Raw genomic sequence first — 20,897 nt, 5'->3', positions numbered from 1 at the left:
ACACCATGAGCTACCACAATTTTTTTAACTTGTGACAAGCATATTGTTTTCAAATAGACCTAATTCTCTATCAAAAACTAAAGTGGATGTCTATCAGATTGGTATCAAATGTGCAATAAACAAGTAGGTCCTGGAAGCTGTTCTAGATAGGAAGATATTTTAACTTCTATCACGAAAAAGGACAGTTCTTCACAAGTTTGTAAATGACCACAACACAGCCAGTACAAGGTTATATATTTATGTTTTCAGTGTGCAAAGGACAATGTATTTTCACCTGGTCCTGCAAGCACACATTTCTCCTCACACAGCCTGCGCTCTGCAGCTTTCAATCAACAACACAGGGATGTTTAATGCTTTAAGATTGCTCGAGTCTATTCACACATTTTGTTAGGGGGTTGGTGAACAGCTGGCTGAATAAAAGCTGGCAGCATGCCTGGGTGACTAAGAAGGCCAGTCACATCCTGGCTGGTATCAGCAATAGTGTGGCCAGCAGGACCAGGGCAGTGATCATCCTCTGGTACTCTGCACTGGTGAAGCTGCACTTTAAATACTGGGTTTGGCTGGGTTTGGCTCACTAGAAGACAGACATGGACATGCTGGAGCAAGTCCAGAGGAGGGTAATAAAGCTGGTGACGAGTCTGGAGCACAAGTCCTATGAGGAGAGAGATGGGGATGTTTAGCCTGGAGAAAAGGAGGCTCAGGGGGGACCTTATGGCCCTCTACAACTACCCAAGAGGAGTTGTAGCCATGTGGGTGTGGGTCTCTTCTCCAAAGTAACAAGCAACAGAAAGGAGAGAAAATGGCTTCATGATGTGGCAGGGGAAATTTAGACTGGATAGAAAGAAAAAAATTCTTCACTGAAAGAGTTATCAAACACCAGGACAGGATTCACCAATCCTGGAGGTTTTTAAAAGGCATGGATGTGACACTGGTTTAGTGGTGAAATTGTAATTCTTAAATTAACAGTAGGACTTTACCCCAAAGATCTCTTCCAACCTACAGGTTTCTATCTTTCTATGCATATGAGTTTCTTTCATAATAAAAACTAACTAGCTATCATGTTTTAATAAAATAAGAGTGAAAGCAAACACTAAATTTAAGAACTGACAAAACACAAACACATTTGGCTTTCCCACCACAGATTCCACCCACATTAGATGTCAGCCACCATTTGTGCAAACACACACCTCTCACAGGGTGCTCTGAAAAGTGTGGGGAGCATGGTATGCGTGTATGCCTGAACTGTTTACCGTCATTGGAAAATCTACTATGTCCTACTTTATATTTAGAACAAATTAGGGCAATATTTAGAACTATCACACACCTAGATTTCCTTGAATGGATTCTCTTCTTCTGTGTAGAGATTGTCTTTTGCTGAATCCCTAGAGCTTGAGATTTGTAGAGCTTTTAAGACCTTCAAGTGTTTGGACCTTATAGGTGCAGACAGAACCCCAGCTTCACTGCAGGTCCCCTCTCTCACGCCTGCGTTCTGAGTGGGGGTAAAACAACCCCAGGGATCACAAGCTTTCCTGAGTCCCTTCAGATTGGTCCTTTGGCAGACTGCATTGCCATAAGGAACACATGGACAGTGGTACTGTTTGATTTTGTATATTTATCAGTAAAGCCTGTGGACACAGAATTAGCCACTAGCACTCTGCTTCACATCTGCTTCATGCTGGCTAACAAATTATAGGAGCCTTTTCAAACCTCCCCTTAAGGCCTACTCCTTAAAATTGCACTGAGAAACGTCTAACTGTACATGAAAGTAAAAAAGTACTCTAACTGCCCCTCACAACAGAAGATACTTAAATTGGACAATCAGTGTAAAAAGGTTGGCTTAACTTGCACACTACAAAATACAGTTTTATTTGTACCTCTGTAGCTGACATAGTTGACTCTGCTACAATGCCATCACAACTGCTCTCTTTTTACAAGCCACATTTCTCAGAGACTTCAAACTGCACCATGTAAACTGAGATGGTTTTGAGAAAGAATTGGTGATCTGAACAGTCTAGAACATTTATAATGTCATTATAATCCCTGGGTTTAGTGATGGAGGAGCTATTTTACAGCCATTTAAAATTTACGATTTCATAAAAATAATTGGCATTTCAAAAACTATTTTCTCTAACATTTTAGGCAATTTTGATCTTTCATTATTAGGGAAAATAGAAATATACTTAATATTTTGGTTCAAAACATATAGGCAACTTCTTTTTTCCTCTCCAAAGTGTATTTTCTAAAACAGGCAGGAGGTTCTGTCATGGAGATACAGCTTTGAACTGCCTGCTATACTGATCTCAGGACTGGCAAGAAGTGTTATAAATTGAGATATCTTCGCAGCTACAGAAGCCTGGTATTCACAGCAAAAGTGAAGAAGGGTCTCTTACATGATGTGGAAAAATTATTGTCAGTTTTAGAAAAATTTGAATAACACAATAAGAAAGAATTGTTCATCCTATTCACAGAAAAAGGCAAAGGCCATCTGTTAAACTGGTGCTCAGGTATGTCATTAAAGAGAGTTTCAATGTCTGTGAAGACTTGCACAAAATTCACTCTGAAATTATGTCTAATTCTGGCACAACCTAAGTTTCAAGTAAACATATTTGTAATCTCAACTATGTCCATTTAACACTGCTCTCATGTTCTCATGTTCTCATGTGTTGTTTCCTGAGCTTCTTTAGAATGAACTCGCCTGTCAGTGTCAGCTCCTGACCATGGCCTTAGCACATCTCACCCCACCAAACACCATCCCTTCATGTCAATGCTGCCAGGCCCACATTCCTTGCTCAGGAGCCCCAGTCCCTCTTTGCAAAAAATGCCACTCCAGCAGTTAAAGAGCAGGGGAGAAGTAGGAGGGTCTAAGGATATTATTTGATTATGTGACCAGGGCTGCTGAGGCTGGCACAGCTGGCTCTGGTTCCAGTTACAGGTGTTACTGCCGGAATGACTTCTTGTGTTATGCATGGTCACTTCCCCCAGCCCAGGACCCCCAGCACAGGCTGGGAGGAGACACAGTCAAAGCAGTCACGTTCTTCCCCAGTTCAAGCAGTCGCTCTTGTCCTTTATGAAAAACCACATCAGCTCCAGCTGCAGGCCACCACTAGGTCGCTTTGACACAGTTACGCCCTTCATGTCACGACAAAGTGCTTACACTAATTCAATAAAGATTAACAAAGCATAGTATGGAGCTTTTATTTTTTCCTCCAAAATCTTTGCAAGCTTTTAAAATTAATTTGCATAACAAATATCTAGCTTCATTCACTCCCTCAGAAATCAGGACAGACATGACATTGTCATTATTATTAATTATTGTTATCAATAAGAATGCTTTCTTTTACACTAAAAATGCAAAATTATTTAAGTGAAAGCTGTAAGTTTTGTAAGATCATTATTATGATAGAATCTAGAACTGTAGAGCAATTTTTAAACTCCCATCTGAAAGGAAGAGAAGGCTCAATGTGTAGACCAGATCTACTTCTTGTCAGAGTCTGGTGCATCCCTGAGACCCAGCTGTGAAGGGAAAGGTTCCTATCCTAGAAAGGCCCTCAGCAGTTATGGATTTTTCAGGAGGGCAGCAAAGTGGCACTAAGAAGTCCAAGGGCAATCAAAGAGAGACATCAGGGCTTTAGGGTGACAGGTTAAGGAATCAGGAGTACAAGTGGACTTCTTTATACTCCCAGCTGCAGCAAATGAGGAGGGAAGAGAGGAAGAGCCAGCAGATTGATACATGACTCTGAGTCTGGCATCACCAGCAAAATTTTGTGGGTTTTTGATCCTGTTTACAGTTTACATGACACCAGGCCTGCTGATGACAAATGGGGGTCCCCTGTCTCAAAAGGGGAAAAGATTTTTCTCAGGCATTAACAGAGTTCATGGAGAGAGCATTAAACTAGGTCTGAAGGGGACTTATTACAGATAAACTGGGCAGTGCTCTTCCAGTGTCTGAGAGACATTGTGCTAGTGGGGTCTTTCATTCTGCTGTCTCCATGGAGGTAGGGGATAGAGAGCTGTACAGCAGCAGACAGAAGTGTTATTGTTGTGTTAGAAGCCATGGAAATGCTAAATTAGTGGTAATCAATAATCTTGTAGACCTTTTCCAATCTAAATGATTCTATGCTTTTATAGTCCTAAATGTATATGTTTTGTGTGATATGTGTACAAAAAATATATTGTCTATACTATCTTGTATACTGCATTTCCTACACTCAATTGCCTTAAATAAATATTTTGTTACTACTTTCCCTGTATTGATTGGTCCTATTTTCCTCAAGGTTGCATCTAAGAACAAAATCATGAACACCATAAAGTTGGTATAAGATTTTTCTACCATCAGGAAGACTAAGAGTGTCAAGGCTTCAGCCCAGTTGTTTCACATAAGTACATGCAACTGTCTACTTTGACCTGGTGAAACTTCCTTCCATTCTACACTATTTTGCTCCTTACTTATCAGACCATGGTTAGATATTGACATATGAAAGAGTTATTTCACTTACCCAAGTTAATTACTTGCTTCAGAACCATTTTGATAGTAATAATAATAATAATAATAATAATAATAATAATAATAATAATCTATTCACAATTCACAACAGTAGATAAACAATCAGGGGAAGTAATAAAGGTTCACTGTTATAAGAATTATAACTCAGAAAAAGCTTAAAACAACATACATGAAGGTAAGCAAACAAATAATATTAATTTGATTGAGTTTAAATTCATGGTCCCCAATACTTTCATATTTAATTATAAATTATCTTTTTATAGGCTGGGAAGTACTTTCAATCTATCTCAGTTTTCTTTCTGACATTGGAGTAACTCCAAAACTATTTCTAAAAAGCACTAAAACCAAAAATCATCATAGTACCAGAAGAAAAAAACCTCCATTGGTGTGAACCTCATCAGTCATTTTAAATTTGTCTCAAAACTTCAGTAAGTTAACTTTATACACACATTCTTTAACCTGCAGCAATAGCATGAAACTGGCATAAGGGCTGTATCATGTGCTCCAGTTAATTCAACAAAAACACGGTCATGCACCCACACTTGATCCAGATCAAATATGCACTCATTGTGTTCCAGGAGCACGCAAATCTGGTATTAAAGGACATGAAACCGTGGCCTTATATGACAGCTCAGCTTTAGATATTTTGCAGATTTCATTGATAGGTTTTTCAGCAGGTATGTTTTTTCCTTTAACTTATCCAAGTACTCATAGGAGCTGTGATGTTCTTTTCCATATAAATCATTAACTTTATATAAGTGAAACACAAAATCAAAAAAAAAAAAAATCTCAATTCCCATCACAACAAAGTTGAGTCATCTGCGAAGGGCTGTAGATGTGTGGTTGCAACCAATTTAAATAGCTAAAATATATGTCCAATATAATAGAAATGAAATCAAATTTGTATAGTGAAATAATAAAAAAATTAGAAATCTTACCTTTTTCACTAACACTTTCACTTTCAATCTCTACATCATCACAACTTGTATATTCTGGAGTGGATGCCAGTTCTTCTTCTGAGCTGCTTAATGAAACCTGGCGCATTTTACCTCCTTTTTTTGTTTTATGGGGCTTTGGTGGTGGAGGTCTGACAGATTCAGACTGGTCCGAGCTGAGTGAATCATTCCGTAACATGGTCTCCATCTTTTCACGTTTTGTTTTCCGGACAGCAGAACTGGGATCCAAATGGTGCTGTTTCCTTAAAGAATCAGAGCGCCTCATGTCTGGTCTTTCCAGAGGAATTGGACTCCTCCTAGGTGTAGGAGGGCTATGATTTGTGGTCCTCTGACGATTGGGACTTGGTCCCTGAGCCTCTCGAGTTCTTTCCATAGAGTATGAACGTTGATTTTCCATGGCAGCCCTGCGCTCAGATACTGATCTTTGTCTTGATGGCCGTTCCATCCTGAGCATGGACATCCGAGAATCTTCCAACTCTGTATTTGCCAGAGAGACATCGCTATGCCTGCGTTCATGCCGTGCGCGGGACACTTCAGCGTGGATACGCATTTGCTCCTCATACGGCTGCGGCTTGACTGGATAACGAGCCAAATTAGGATCACTCCGGTATCGTGCCTGGTATTCCTCTTCCCTCCTTTGCCTTTCATATTCTTCCCTGCTTTGTGCATCTTCTTCTTCTACCGGGTACTCCTTGGAACGCCTGCGGCTCCTTCTGTTGGAATCTCTATAATCACCCAGTTCAGGTTCTTCATATAACTGGGGCCCACGCTGTGCCCGCCTATCTGAATAATCTGATGGTGACCTGGGCATTGCACTGTCTGATGTAGCATACTGTGAATATTCGTCTCTCTCGTCCCTTTGGTCGTATCTTCTGCTCTGTTCTCTTGATATTGAAGGGCTTCTTTTCCTAAATAATCACGGCAAGAAAGCAGAAAGATAAATCTGTCAATATTTTATGTAGCACAAATATACAGTTAATGTTAGTTAAAAGATAAAGTGACCAGCTGATGGAAAAAAAATCCTTTCATTGCATTTTTTGTGAATGTGCTGTCACATTTTTTGTACTAAATTAAAGAAAGGATATCATGCTATAAATCTGTCTATGGTGCACATTTTTAATAAAAAACAGCTTTGAAGGAAAAATGCTAATATGACTTCATAAAATATAGAAAACAAATACTTAGGCTACTTTGCAGTCATGACTGCTTTACAAGTACCAAAATTTTATAATCCTTTGTAATCATTTTATAGCAACATAACTTGACCATATACTTCTGTTTCATAGGATTTTATAATCACCATGGAAATTAGGGCTAGAAGGATCATTCAGTTAGTTTACCCTTTGGTAGCTGTTATTGCTCAAAACCGCACATTTCAGCTCCCACAAAATTATAATTTGTACCAAGGGCAGAAAACAGACAAAGATTCAATGGCAGCACTTTTCTAAATCAGATGACATCAGACGTCCTGAACTCAGAAAACAAACCATTTTTTTGTGCTGTGAAGTGAAAGAGTTTCAAAGAGCCTCCTGAGTTGAGAAACAATCCTTCCCATCCTATAGGGATGGTAGCAGTATTAGTCCAAGCATTTGAGCAAGACAAATATCAGAACGGACTTCCTGTGCCATATAAAGCATTGACTCACTGATGTAATTTTACACCATCTAGCTATAGGCAGCTACTGAGGCTTCAGAGTCCTCATATGTATGTATTTCCTGACACTGACAAATTAAGCATATGATTAATTTATATGTAATATTTTCATAAAGGGTGTGTCTGGAACATATAATGAATATTTTGTTTTTTCTTTGACACAACATTGTTTGCTACATAATCAGAAGAGATCAGTTAAATAGGAAAAAAAAACTGGATCTTCAAATCTTGCAGTTATCAATCCTTATAGGGTAATAAGCATGCAAAATGTTAGTTTCCTGATTCATGCTTGGCTTTCCACCCTACATGGATCTGCAGAAGTTACCTGCAGAAAACTGGAGCAGAGATTCTAGATATAAGAGACTGAGAGGTGGGCTTCTCTGGGATAATGTAGATCAACTCAAACTTTAAGTAATAAAACTACAAATGAGAAGCTATTTCTGTGTTGTTAGTCCTTTCTTCTTATAATTAGTTCTACCTTTATAATTAAGATCCCTTTTAAAATGGGATTTATGGAGAGACCTTTAAAGTAGGTCTGAAGGGGAAAGGTATGAACTCCCAAAATGACCACTGGTTCTGAAGGGCAGCCTTGCAGGCAGCAGCCAGGAGATCCTGCCTAGTGCTTAGAAGGACAGGAAAAAAGGCGAGGAAATACAAAGCCCTGGTTTTGTCACAGCTGTCCTAGAAGAATAAAGAAAACACTTCAACTTAGTGAAGGGGAGAAGGAGAAAGAGGTTCTCCTTGGTGCCCAGGAAAGTATAAAGAGCTCTGTCTATCTGATAGGAGAGAAAACATTCTTTTCACAGCCAGGAAGGAAATGCAGTCCCTGCTCAACAAGAAAAAACAACAGCTGTCAGTGCAGAGTATGCATGGCCTGTGGGGTGACTGGCAAACTGGCATCCTGTACTGTTTTAGGGTCCATACAGAATTATTAAACTGTGCTTGAAAGATTTGGACACAGCATTGCCTTGTAAATAGTAAAGTACGTTACCTTTGCAATGACATCTACAAATGAGAAAACTAATTCAATCTTGAAAAAATTAAACTCTTCGTGTGAAGTATGGCAAGTTCTATAAGCATCATGCAGATGCCTATTTGCTGATGGTGAAGCAACAATGTCCTGTCTGTCTTGTTACACTGGCGTGTTAGTACCAGCACAAATTATAACCTCTGAAAGTTTTACAAAATCTCTACAGATTCTGCTACTGGGGACTCAAATTGAATCACTCTAATGTAACATGAACAGAGTTTCAGAAGGGTAAAACCAGAATGGACAACAGGAAGGGACAGTTAGAACAGACTAACACAAATCCAAACTAAGTTTGCAAGGACATAGAAGTTTCATTAAGACAACAGAGATTATATGCGGAAATGCTTTAAGGAAGATAAATATTTTTCACTTAAATTCTTCAGATGATGAAAAATTATGCCACATCCCAAAATAAGTTGTTCCAATAGCAAATTACCCAATCCCTGAAAATTTCTGTCATAGCCATAGCAAAAATGTGCATAACTTCCTCTCCTTAGCTGTGTCTCACACATAGGAAAAATCTGCATTCATCAGATACAGGCATTCATTCATGTGAATCTCATTGCAAGATCGAGACAAATACGTGTAGACATGAAATGTACACATATTACACTGTTAATACTCACACTGTGTATACTCAGTCAATATAACCTGTAGATCACATAGGTGATCTGAGCCACATTTTTTTACATCAATGTGATCCTCCAAAGCATTAAAACACTCTAGAACATATGGTGTGTAGGATCAGCTCCATGATGAACAGTGTAACACACAAAGCCATACAGCCTCTAGTTTAACATATCTCACATGTGACTTGGAGCAGTCTGAGTGCACACATGCTTCAGTATTAAACATCTACATACTTGTATCTACAGCAATACAAACAACACAACAGTAAGAATTGGTTTAGCTACAAATAGATTATATAACCATACACAAAACATGTGTGTGTATATATACATATAAATAAATATATCACTCCGTGTCGCTGAGTCCTCATACGTATGCAGTCCTCTTCTGATGATATTATGGATAAAATGTCATGGGGGAAAGGTTGAGGGGTATAAAAGAGATGGATTTCTGTACAAGTAAAAACATTATTGTATACTTGTTGCTGAGGAAAATGTATTTCTATTAAGGAAATACATCATCAGATCAACTGGCATATGACTTACTAAAACATTTTTTCTAGCATTAACTATGTTAATGAGAGGAAAATGTGTTGATTTAGCATTATATTCTTATACCAGTTGCACAAACATTCTCTAACATCGTGTGCTACATTTACTACAGTCATTTTCCTTCCTCCATTTAAGATATAATAGGAAACTATCTATGTCTGACAGCAATGTGAAGAGCAGCTGGGTCCTTAATCTACTCTAACCTTTCATGAAGGAAAAAGGTTTGCATGACTGCCCTGAGTGTGGCAATTACTAGGGCACATGCAAGAAAAAGGACCTACCTGCAAATATAGTGCTTTTCTTCAGAGAAAGCAGCCTAACAGAAAAAAGTAACTAATTTAATTCATGGTCTATGTTGACTGACATTATCGAACCTCCTTTCTAATTAATTTCATTCCTCTTGAAGTCAGCTTACTTCACTACTGAAGTTACTGAAATAGTCAGAAGCTGTAGTCCTGTCCATCAGAAATAAATTTACTGTACCTGTACACCTGATCAGCCAGAAACCTTCTGTCAGGAGGTTCATCCTGTCCTACAGTCACCAGACCCTTAGTAGTAAAGTCTGTCATTCTCTACAGGCCATCACAGCACAATTCATGTCCCTTTAATATTCAACTATTTCTTGATTTTAAAAATACTGCTATATACAGAGTTGTGCAATGAATGCTATAGATTTTAAGTCAGAGTTATGAAATCAGTGTAGGAGGCAACTAGTACTGTTGAAAACTTATGGCCTGTCCCTACTATTAAAAATCTGCTGCTATTTTTAGATCACTAGCTAATTCTCACTCACCTTCATGAGCATCTGTCTAATCCATTTCTCACCATTAACTACCTTAACGATACCTTAATAAAACTCTCATCAAGTACCTCCAGCTGGATACACCATGGAAAATGACTACTCCTGCCTTTCCAGGACTTCCCTGGAACTTTAGAAACTAAGTGAACTTTAAGGATGTGATATGCACCCTCTAGTTGCCAGCTGAACTAAGCACTATATGTCTCTTGTCAGAAGGATTACCAGATTTTCTGAAGAGGTTATCACACCTTTTCTGAAAAATCCTCCATGGCATTGTTATTGCTGCTTGTTTGAAACAACCATAAAATAAAATCTCAATTACGGTTAAAAAACTCTGCAAAAATCTCTGTCAGGCACATTCCATAAATGTTTTTTTTCAGATACAGAATATGAAATTTATTTTTTCCTACTAATTACTGTATATTTATTTTTATTGTAATTTATTAATGCATGACATTTGGTCTTTTAATACACAACCCATAGCCCTACACTGATGGAAACCTTAATTGCAGTGCACTACAGATATCACTAGTATTATGGAAAAGCAAATAGCTTGACTGTAATCTGTACTCCTGCTCATAAAGTTAAATTATTCAACTCCTCCACATCACAATAGAATTAAGTGCTTAAAATATAACATAGAAGAATATGAGACAGCTATTCAGCTTTGATGGCTGCGATTTCCATAATGGAACTAAATGTCTTTAAACTCTTTGACATTCACTTGTATTCTGTCTTAAAGAGAAAACACTCTTCTGCTTTGATTTAGGTTTTTAGAAAATTGACCCAAATGTACTGTAGAAAAGGATATTTTAAAAATTAAGCGTCCATCACATTTCAGAAGGCAGAGACATTAAAAAACATTGTAATATGTAAAGTATTTATATGACTGTCAAAATTAGATATCAGACCCTCCTGCTGACAATCTTTTTCTCAGACTAACAGAATACAAATTTGAACTGGGGAAAACATTCATGAAAATATAATTCTAAATTTGTGTTTGTCTATCTGAAGCAAGATGCATTTACTTGAAGAGGATTATTTATCAGAAGCTTTGGGTCAATTAAAAAATGATAATTTGGGTCAATTAAATAATAGTTTCAGTGGGCCTGAGCCATCAGCTACTTGAAAATGAATGTTGGCCATCTACTTGTAAGACCTAATTATACTTTACTAGATAATACTTTCAAACTTTTGTTCTCTCTTTCCTGTAAATTATCAAGGAATAAAGTTGAATAGAAAATTAAAACTGAAAATATCTCTCCTGCACACATTAATAATAATTTTGCACATATTAATAATAATAGCAATAATTTTGCTTAACTCAAAATGTGATCCTTTCAATACATGAAAGAATGAATCAGAGAAGGTAAAAATTGATTTTTCACCAGAATTTTGTCACAAAAGCCTTGCAAGATACAGGGCTTCTTGTTACAGACCTCATCAAATACCCTGAACACAGCTTCATTTCTCCTTTACTATATGGCTTCTGTCAGGGAAACTGCATTTGTTGGTCCCTGAGTGATCATCTAAGAATAGTTCTACTAGCTGAAATTTTGTATTTCTATGTGTTGAATTCAACAGTCAGGACACTTGTTTTAAAACAAAGGTTGACAGGGAGCAGATAAAGCACTTGTCACACAGTTCTCAGGCTGCCAGGAGCTGAGCTGGGCACTCTGGACCTCTCACCCAAAGCCCCATGACTGCAATGAACCCAGAAAACTCGCTGTGCAACTTTAGGGTCTGCCTGCCTTGCACAGGGGGGGTTCTACTCTCTCATTTAGGAAAACATTTCCACAGCCTTCCTTTGCCAGACTGAAAAATCTGCAAAATTTTTGGCAGCGGTTTTAAGAGGATAGCTGGCAATGATTTAACTCTTCATTCTCTGCTTAAACTTCTGCCTTTGCTGAGTCATACTGTGCAGGAGAATTAATTTTGCACATTCTTCAAAGCAGCTATGGCTCCCTTATTGAAAAAAAGAGGTATTTTTTGACTTCAAAGCAGTTCCAGTTTTCACCAAGATCTCTCTTTACAGTTCCTCTATGCTGTCTAGTTTTATACTAGATTAAACTTGTGATTTAGCAGTTCCCCTCTCCTTAGTTTCTCACCCCCCCGAAAAAAAATGAAGGATGTAAGCAACCAGTGCACAATTCACAGGTTAATTTAAGCAGCCTACTTTGATAAATACAAAAGGTGTTCATTGCATTTGACCAATATGGTTTTACAAAAATTATTCTGAAGTACATCTAACACTCACATATCTAAGGAATCCATTAGGTAAAGCTCATGTGAGACAATGTGGCTCATTTCAGCCATGCCTTATGATTTTATTTTATAGAAATCATACTTAGAAACATTAGAACACGTTCCAGCTAAATATCTCCAAAGAATATGAATTAAGTTTACAATTCAATAAATTTACTGAAGCATAAGATTGGTAGAGCAGATGTTGATCTCTATTAGATTTTATCTGAAAATAAGAATTCACTGACTGCAGGCTTCTACCAACACAATGAAAGGAAATCTGTAGCAACAAAATGTTGGTATAATAAAGTCACCACTGATAACAATTTTGTTTTGAACTTGACATGATTGCACAGAAATATGAAGCAATATATTTTTATTCTATATGAGTAATTCAGCAAAAAATCAGCATTGCAGGGTTAATTTCAATTTGTATGAGAAGTTATAACATGGAAAAAACTGCTGAACAAAAGAGGTGATTGTAAGTATCAATTGCCAATCTGCAAATATTTAGGTAATACGTTTGTTTTGGGTTTTTTCCTTAAATCAAAAACATCTCAAATAGGAAAACTAGACTAACAGTAGAAATTATTTTGTCCTCCTTTATTTTGCCTAAGTATTCAGTAGCCCTTAAATCATATTATATGATTTTAGAGAACTGCAAACTGAGAAATAAAACAACTATATTTTACTGAGTGTTCATTCAGATATATTGATGAATGCTTACCTCTTATAAATAGGTTAAACATGCCAAGATTTTTCATTATTTCTACTTTTGAAAATTTTCAAAATTAATATTTTTCTAATTATTTCCACTTAATAGGTAAAGAAGCAACCTTTTATCTCAGTATTCTATTGCACCTTTTCTTTCAGTAAAAATTTTGTTTCAAAAAATATAATAATACAAAACTCTACTAAACAGCAAATTTATGAGATTGTTTTCAAGAATAATTGGTCAGAATGGGCATTCTTGTTAGCTGCATCAGTACTGACGCTACCGAAACTATTTGCAGAAGGGTGGAATCAATTAACAGCTGTCTAACAGCAGGATTCAAATTAGTTTAAAACACATGGTGTTAAAAGAATAGTAGGTCACAGAAACACTAACATAAGAATGAGTAAATATAATAATGAACTGTTACTAAAAAGTACAAATAATATAAAATAAAATAACATTTCAAAATTCTATAAATGCTATTTTTATTAAAAGAAATATGTTTCAAGCATTATTTTTATCACAGAAAATAGAAAACTATTTAATAAACTAAATTATAGGGTAGCAAAAGATTTTTTTAAAGATAATATTTGCATATACCTGAAGCACAAGAAAAGGTTTTTCATTGAGTTTTTTTACTAAAAGTAAAAAATATCTCCCTAATCATCCCCCGGAAGAATAAGAAATGCTGAGCATTAGACATTGCTTTCAGAAAACACATTCTTCTCTGCTTTACCTTTTGATCAGCCACTGCACATCTGGGATGTTGGAAGCCTCGGGATCATGAGAATACATCAATTTCTGTTCTCACTAGTGCTTTCATTTAATCCTCTAGGTTCAGTGCAATCATAGAAACAGTCTCCTAATTTTGAGACATATTTTTTTAGATATGTATTTTACAAACCCTTCCCCCAAAATGCACTTATAAAATAAAAGGCATCCAGGAAATATATAAAGTTTAGTATCTGCAACGACAGCAGTTCAAGTCAGAGAGCTGACCCAATGGGAAGCTATTGAGAGCATGAGAGGAGTGTTACAGTTTAATGCTGTTACCATGTGCTGTATATAGCTGGAGGTCAAGTAAGAATTTACCCTATAAGGAGGATTATGGTACTTAGCTGATTAGTGCCTTGCTACAGTACTATTGCCTACAAATGTACATGCTGGTCAGGACATTTCTTTTAAACTATTTTTAAAATTGTGCAGGTCCAGTATTTCATATTTTGTGATACTAGTTCCAGCATTTTCTTTATGTTCTAGTTCTCCAATGAAGTTATGCAATATCTATACTTTTAGTTTGTAAAAAGTCAAATTTTGGCATAATGTTCAACTATTAGGCTAAAATACTTGTAGGCATCTATATTAGTCTGATGTGCTGCACATACCATAAAACTGAAAACATTTGTTTCTTACATAGTTTAAAAAAAACATTGAAAATCAATGGATTACTTATTTCCAAAAAGAGCCATCAAAACTCATATGAAAATAACAGAAAGAAAATGTAATCTTCATTTGACTTAAATAAATTATAAACATATTTTTCTAGTTTTCCACAGCTTTTTCTACCTATGCAGACTAGCTTATGAATACATGATATTCAATATAAAGCACCAACCAAATCTGACAGCAATATATTTAAGCTATGATAAAGTAGCATGACATGGAAAAACTAAAGATTTAGCAGAAACCTAGATTTTCTCCACCTCAATAATCATGAGTTCAGATTCTTAAGAAAGGCATTCTGACATTATTTGCTCAGCCATCACAGAGAAGATATCATAATAGACTTCATCTATATATCATTTCATCCAGTTTTGAGTCTAATCTTTTTTAAGTGTTTCAGTTTCTTATGACAGGGATTGCTCAGCAGGTGTTTTTACCAGCAGCTGGAACTATCCTGGTTCTTCAAAGGAAGCCTTTAAGTTTGCTGACAGGGAGAATTTTCTTTCAAAGAAACACTCCCATTATTACGTGGGCTTTATCACCATTACATAAAAAATAAAACTATTTCAATAATGACCAAACTAAGAAAATATCAGTGACAGGAACTGTCACTTGAGAATTATTTTTCCCTAATAACATCTGGAGGCTATTTTGGACTGTTGAACTTTTAAAACTCTATTAATGAGCTAGAGTCAATATAAATTCTGTTTTTTCTCTCTTCATTGTGTCCACAATTACAATATAAATCTGATATCATACAATGAACTTAAGTTTTAAAATATCTCTGTGATTCATATTTCAGTCTGGAAGAGATGAAATAGATCAGACTGAGCTGTTTTGATGCCTCCGTAGAAAAGCAAGCATAAAATAACCACTGTGAAAATGTCCAGTTCCCTCAGTAATGGGAGGTAAAGACCCATTATTAAATCTTGTGAATTAGATCAGTGGTGGCTCATCAATGAATGATGGGCTGTCTGCACCAGCTTCTCCAAAACCAAGCTGTCAGGGTAAATGTGTTCCTGCTAGGGAACATCAGCTGGACCACTATGGAATGAGACAGGTGCATTCAATAGCTCTTGGAAATTCCCTTAGTACAGAAAAGTAAATTTCTGGTTCAACTGTCATTCTCAACATACTGGTGAGACAGGATTAAATGTCTGTATTTTAAAGTAGCACCTATCATAGAAGCAGACTACAAGTTTAGATGAAATTAGGTTGTCTTTCTGTAAGAACTATAGCACTGTATTATGTATTGGTAGGACATGATTTTACAAAATTTTAAGCAAAATAACTTATTTTGCAGTAGTTTAAGCAGTGGGCTCACAATCCACAGCTGTTACATACCAAAATGTTCAGGATCAAATGGTTATGTCTGCCTAGACAGAGCTCCTTCAGTTCAGAGCCCCTTAGGCAGGAGGTTAGGCTGGAAACCATGTCTGTGCTGCTGGGTTTTCAGAGACACTGAAAAATTTCCCACCATACAGTAACAACCTCACATCAATAATAACACCCTGGGTTTTGAAACATCAACAGGTCAGAGAGCCATCCTTAGATACTCAGTTCAGATCTCTGATGTAAGTATTTCTACCAGCATGACTTTTTCTGCAGTGCTGAGACCAGCTCAGGATATTCCTCCCCTTTTATTCTCTTATCTGTTAGAGATGTCTGCACTAGAGCAAGCCTTCCCTAAAAGAAGCTCAATATGAAGCCTTCTAAAGAAGAAAATATATTCATGGATGTTTACAAAAATCCATATGGAAGATAAGTATTCTAGAAAGTGTGTGGAAGTGAACATTTGGAAGTGAAAAGCTTAGCAGCTTCTATATGAAAAGGCAGCACCCAGCTAAGATAACAGTACAGACCACATAGAGGAAAATAGCAACCACTTCTAGCAAGAAGCTAAACAGTGCTGAATAGTCCTTATAGAACTACTAGCAACAAAATAGCACTGAATAAAATTCACTGAAATATATGACTATGTTACTTCCAAGACAGTTGTGTGGAAATCTAAGGAGATGTAAAATTAAACAACTAAAATAAACGTCATCTTGTAACATAAACAAGTCCATAAATGTATTCTACATTCTACTGCAATTAAGGTAGATTTATTTATTCTACATTTACTTCTAAAATAAGATGCCAGATTTTTATATTCCACAGTAAAGATGAATGCTCATTTTGTAAGTTCATATGTACATAAACATCCCAACTAATTCATGCTTTACAGATCTTGTCACCAACAGCATCTGCTTTACCCAATGAACTTGTTTTCAGCAGGATCCTACAAAGTCAAATGATGAAATTCTGACTGAAGTTCAGGCTATGCTATTAGCAGATATTCAGCATAACATTGGTCACTTTTTCCATCAATTACAGACTTTCTAGAAAAGGCATGAGAATAACTAGGGGGCCTGTCATTACCAACTAGACTCAAATGGCAAATAGCTGACAAGCACTGAGGGGTTCATACAAATTATACAGGCTCTAAGCATCTCCAATAACACAAGTCCACTACAAAAGTTACAGAACACACTCAGTAACTCAGTCTTAAGCAGAGCATGATCAATCAGCTAAGGCAACAGATAAAGGAACAAGAAAAACTAATGGAACAATAAAAAAATAAAGCAATTACTTGAAAGCATATTGTGAATTCATGAAATGTTTTTGAGATTAATGATGACTTCATCTCTCTCAGTACTGTTATTGTCAGATTTTGGGGACCAGTAGTATGTTTTAAGTTAAACTTTACTTTCGTTGTTGACCCAAACATGAAAGGTTAAATGTTTTCTCACTGCAGCACTTTTCAAGAATGAGATCAACTGGATAAAAAGCTGGGGAGCCAGGCTATAAAAATTATTCAAGATGCTTGATTTGACAGAGCAGAAAACGATGATCAAGTTTCAGTAATTTAGTTACTGTAACTTAAATGGTCAAAATGGATAGCTGGACAGATCTGACTTTTACAATTAGCAAAGAATATTTCCTGGTATATAGTAATTTTGAAATGCATATTAAGGTGAACTAACACAAAACAGCTACATAATTAATAGATTCATATATAAAAATGAGAAAAGAATAACCACGATCAAGAAGTTTGATTTCTTTCCTCCTGGATGCTTTTACATAAATGAGATTAATGCCAAATATGATTGAAACTTTGCTGAGAAGGAATAAAAAATCAAATTATATTCCTTTTATTTGGCCTTACAGTGGCACCAAGCTCATTTACCCTCATCATTAGGGAGATATTTCCCAAAACAATGGATTAGATTATTTTGGTTTATATGGATGATATGCTATTAAAAGCACGACCTGAAGAACTATTAAATTGCTGCTATCTGGCCATTTCCCTACTGCTGCAAGTCCTGTAGCAAGGTGAGAAAAACCAACAATATTCTGTTGGAATTGAGTTTGATTCATAAATACATAGAAATTTGCAGTTGAGGGTGGAGGGAGAGACAGAGAAGAAAATGAAGTGGATAATTATAGCCATGTTAGAAAATTCTTGAAGCAGATAAAAAAACACAGGAAAATTCTTAAGATAATTATCATCATCAATACCTAATAGAAAAGAAAATGTTTCCTAAGGCCAAAATTTGTGAAAAGTGGACTGAAAGATATCACTGGGGTAGAGGATGTGAATGTCACTTCTTTGGCCCCTTTTTGTTTTTTTTGACTAGTTTAAATATCTTCAGTAACACATTAGAAACTGCCTGAGAATGGAGAACTCAGGTGCAGCTGCTGATAAATAGAGTAAAGGCAAAAAAAAACTGACATTATTGATACAGAAGAATTTTCTATTCAATATTATAAAAATACAATATCAGAATACAAATTTCATTTCAAAAATAGAGGAACATCATGACATATTTTCTCTTCCTCATTCCTTTAAGCTAAGAGGGAAGAATTTTATTTATACTTTATGATGTAAGAGTGCCCTGCCTTGCTGATTGTTTATTCTGCACTTGCTCTTGTGCCTTGTGATGTCTGTTCCACTAGACCATTAATTACATACAACAAAGTTACACTTCACCAGCATTAGCTGGGAGAGGATAGTTCCTCCCAGTGCAACCTACCCAGAGACCTCCAGAGACAAGTGCCAAGGCAGGTTCAACTACTCTACTTCAACATTAAGGCAATGTCAAGTGGAAATTTTTTACACTGAAATATGAGAAAATAGTCAAACTTCTAAAGCTAGGAATAACACACATTTCTGCAAGACAGAAACTTAGCATGAAAAACTCATTCATAGCCAAGAGATTCAACATTTTGTCAAACATTTTGAACAGTCTTTGTCAAGAATCATCAAAGATTGAGACCCAGTGGGTAGTACAACAAAATACCTGAGGACTTTGCAAGGCTGGCAAAAGTTGGCAATTGTGTAATTCATTCTAATTCAATTTAATGCAAAATTCTGTTTTCTCTCTTTCTCAAGATTTTCAGGTCAGGTCAGCCTAACATTAGAAGAGTCATGTTGTCTCACTGACTGCAAATGGTAATTTTTTGTTCAAAAATTCTGGATTTAAAAAAGAGAGTTTAACTTGTACAAGAACCTGGACTTGCAGATTTCGTTTCAGATTCTCAAAGATAATGGATCTATTCATCACATAAAATAAAATCATGAAAGATTTTAATAGAGACAATGAGATGACTGGCATTTTATGCAAATTATGTATAAACAGAGGGACTACCACAGAAGCCTATAAATCCTACAAGAACCTGGACTGGGAACTGCTATTTCCTTAAAAATACAGGAGAGCTACAAACAAGCATAGGCAAATGCATTTCAGTGAAGTGGACTAAAATGTTTGCATTAATTATTTTATATAGAAGTGTAGGTCTTGCAATCAGTATTGATCACTGGTTGGTACATTGGACAAAAGGATCTCATCAAGGTAAATTCTTAATCTAAGGAAGTTGCACTCAAAAAGACAATGAAATTGCCATTAATAGCGATTTGGAAAAAAAAAAAAACCAACAAACAAGAACTGCAAATTGATATTACAGCTTTACAAACACTGCCTACAGAAATCAAACCAAAAAAAAAAAAAAAAACAGTGCTAGGAAAGATGGACACAATATAAAATGCAAATCAGTGTATTTCTAATCTAAAATGCTCCCATTTCATCCTCTGTAATAACAATGCCAGTTAGAAACAAGAAGGGGTATTTTCCATTCTACAGGAGCTATGATTTGCTCTGTGTAAGTACAGGCTAAGAACCTGTGCAGGAACAAATCATAATATTCTTTATGATTTAGTTGCCTAAACACATGCTGAAAAATATTCCTGCTTTCAAATGTTCCTTAACATTCCCACTCCCAAGTTTTCAAATATGATTTTGTTAGGCTTTATATGATTAGGAATTATTTGTCCCTTATTCTTTCTTCTTGTAATGGATATTGCCCCAAAGAATCTTCTGGTCTGGAATACAACACCATTTCTTGCCAATGGCACCTTCTTGTCTGTAATCTCAATGGAAAGGAGGGCCTTAACTGAGAAACTTATGTCCTAATCAGCCTTAGATTAGCAGCAAGATAATAATTTACTCCTCACATTAAAATAAAATAGGCAAACAAAGGACACACACACACACAAAAACAACCATACCCTTTGTCTCTCAAAAAATATGGGTGTGGCCAAGATTACGAATTCATGATCACAAAGGGTCTAATGATATATACTCACAAACTCTTTGATTTTCAGTAAATCTCCATGATAGAGTTTAACAAGGACTACAAGTCTCCGTATTTCATTGTTTATGGCAAGCTAGCCTGAAAATGTCTCTGTGGCGATTACCTCATCAAAAACAGGAACAACTGCATGAGTAATGTTAGGATAAGTATATCAGCACTAGGAATCCCTAAAAAAATGCTTACATGAACAGCCTTCAGAAGTGAATAACAACAGGTGATTTTGACAAGGACATGTGAAAAAGCAGTTTTATAGCCTGATTCCATGACCAAGCTCAAGCACCAGCTTAAGAGAGGGTTTTTAATATATATTACACCCAAAGATCAAGCAACAATTAATCTTCTGGACTTCTTTCTTAAGCTCGTTGACTATTAAAGGAAGCTTCAAGTCAGACTTGATTTCCTTTTCTGATCCCCTCTGCTGTCAAGGCTACCTGCTGTCTAACAATAATTATGCTTGTTTTATGTAGAATACCAAGACATAAATACTCTGAATATTCTAATGCAGCAATTCATTTGTTTTGGTGGTCAAGGCCCAAACATAGGTTTCCTCCAGCAACACAGCCTGAACACACATTATATTGCAAAACTTGTTTTCTGCTCATGCATTTTTTAAACTTTCCAATTCTTTTTATGTCCAGTAGTTGACTGGGTTACTGAGGCACATAATACAAGGTGGCA

At 36.2% G+C, this 20,897-nt stretch overlaps 1 protein-coding gene across 34 annotated transcripts in view; it reads right to left on the bottom strand.

The window, feature by feature from the left end:
* Window positions 1-20,897, bottom strand: part of RIMS2 (regulating synaptic membrane exocytosis 2) — a 447,424-nt gene that overhangs the window by 248,029 nt on the left and 178,498 nt on the right. For all 34 annotated transcript variants that reach the window (XM_085573910.1, XM_085573913.1, XM_021546502.4 and 31 more), the window contains one exon: window positions 5,443-6,368. In XM_085573910.1, coding sequence (XP_085430036.1) covers window positions 5,443-6,368 — 926 coding nt within the window. The remainder of the gene's footprint in view (window positions 1-5,442; window positions 6,369-20,897) is intronic.

Source organism: Lonchura striata, chromosome 2 (genome assembly GCF_050655825.1).
Source record: "Lonchura striata isolate lonStrDom1 chromosome 2, ASM5065582v1, whole genome shotgun sequence".
Lineage (NCBI taxonomy): Eukaryota > Metazoa > Chordata > Aves > Passeriformes > Estrildidae > Lonchura > Lonchura striata.
Note: the sequence above shows the minus strand (reverse complement) of the source record. Positions and strands in the feature narration are given on the sequence as shown.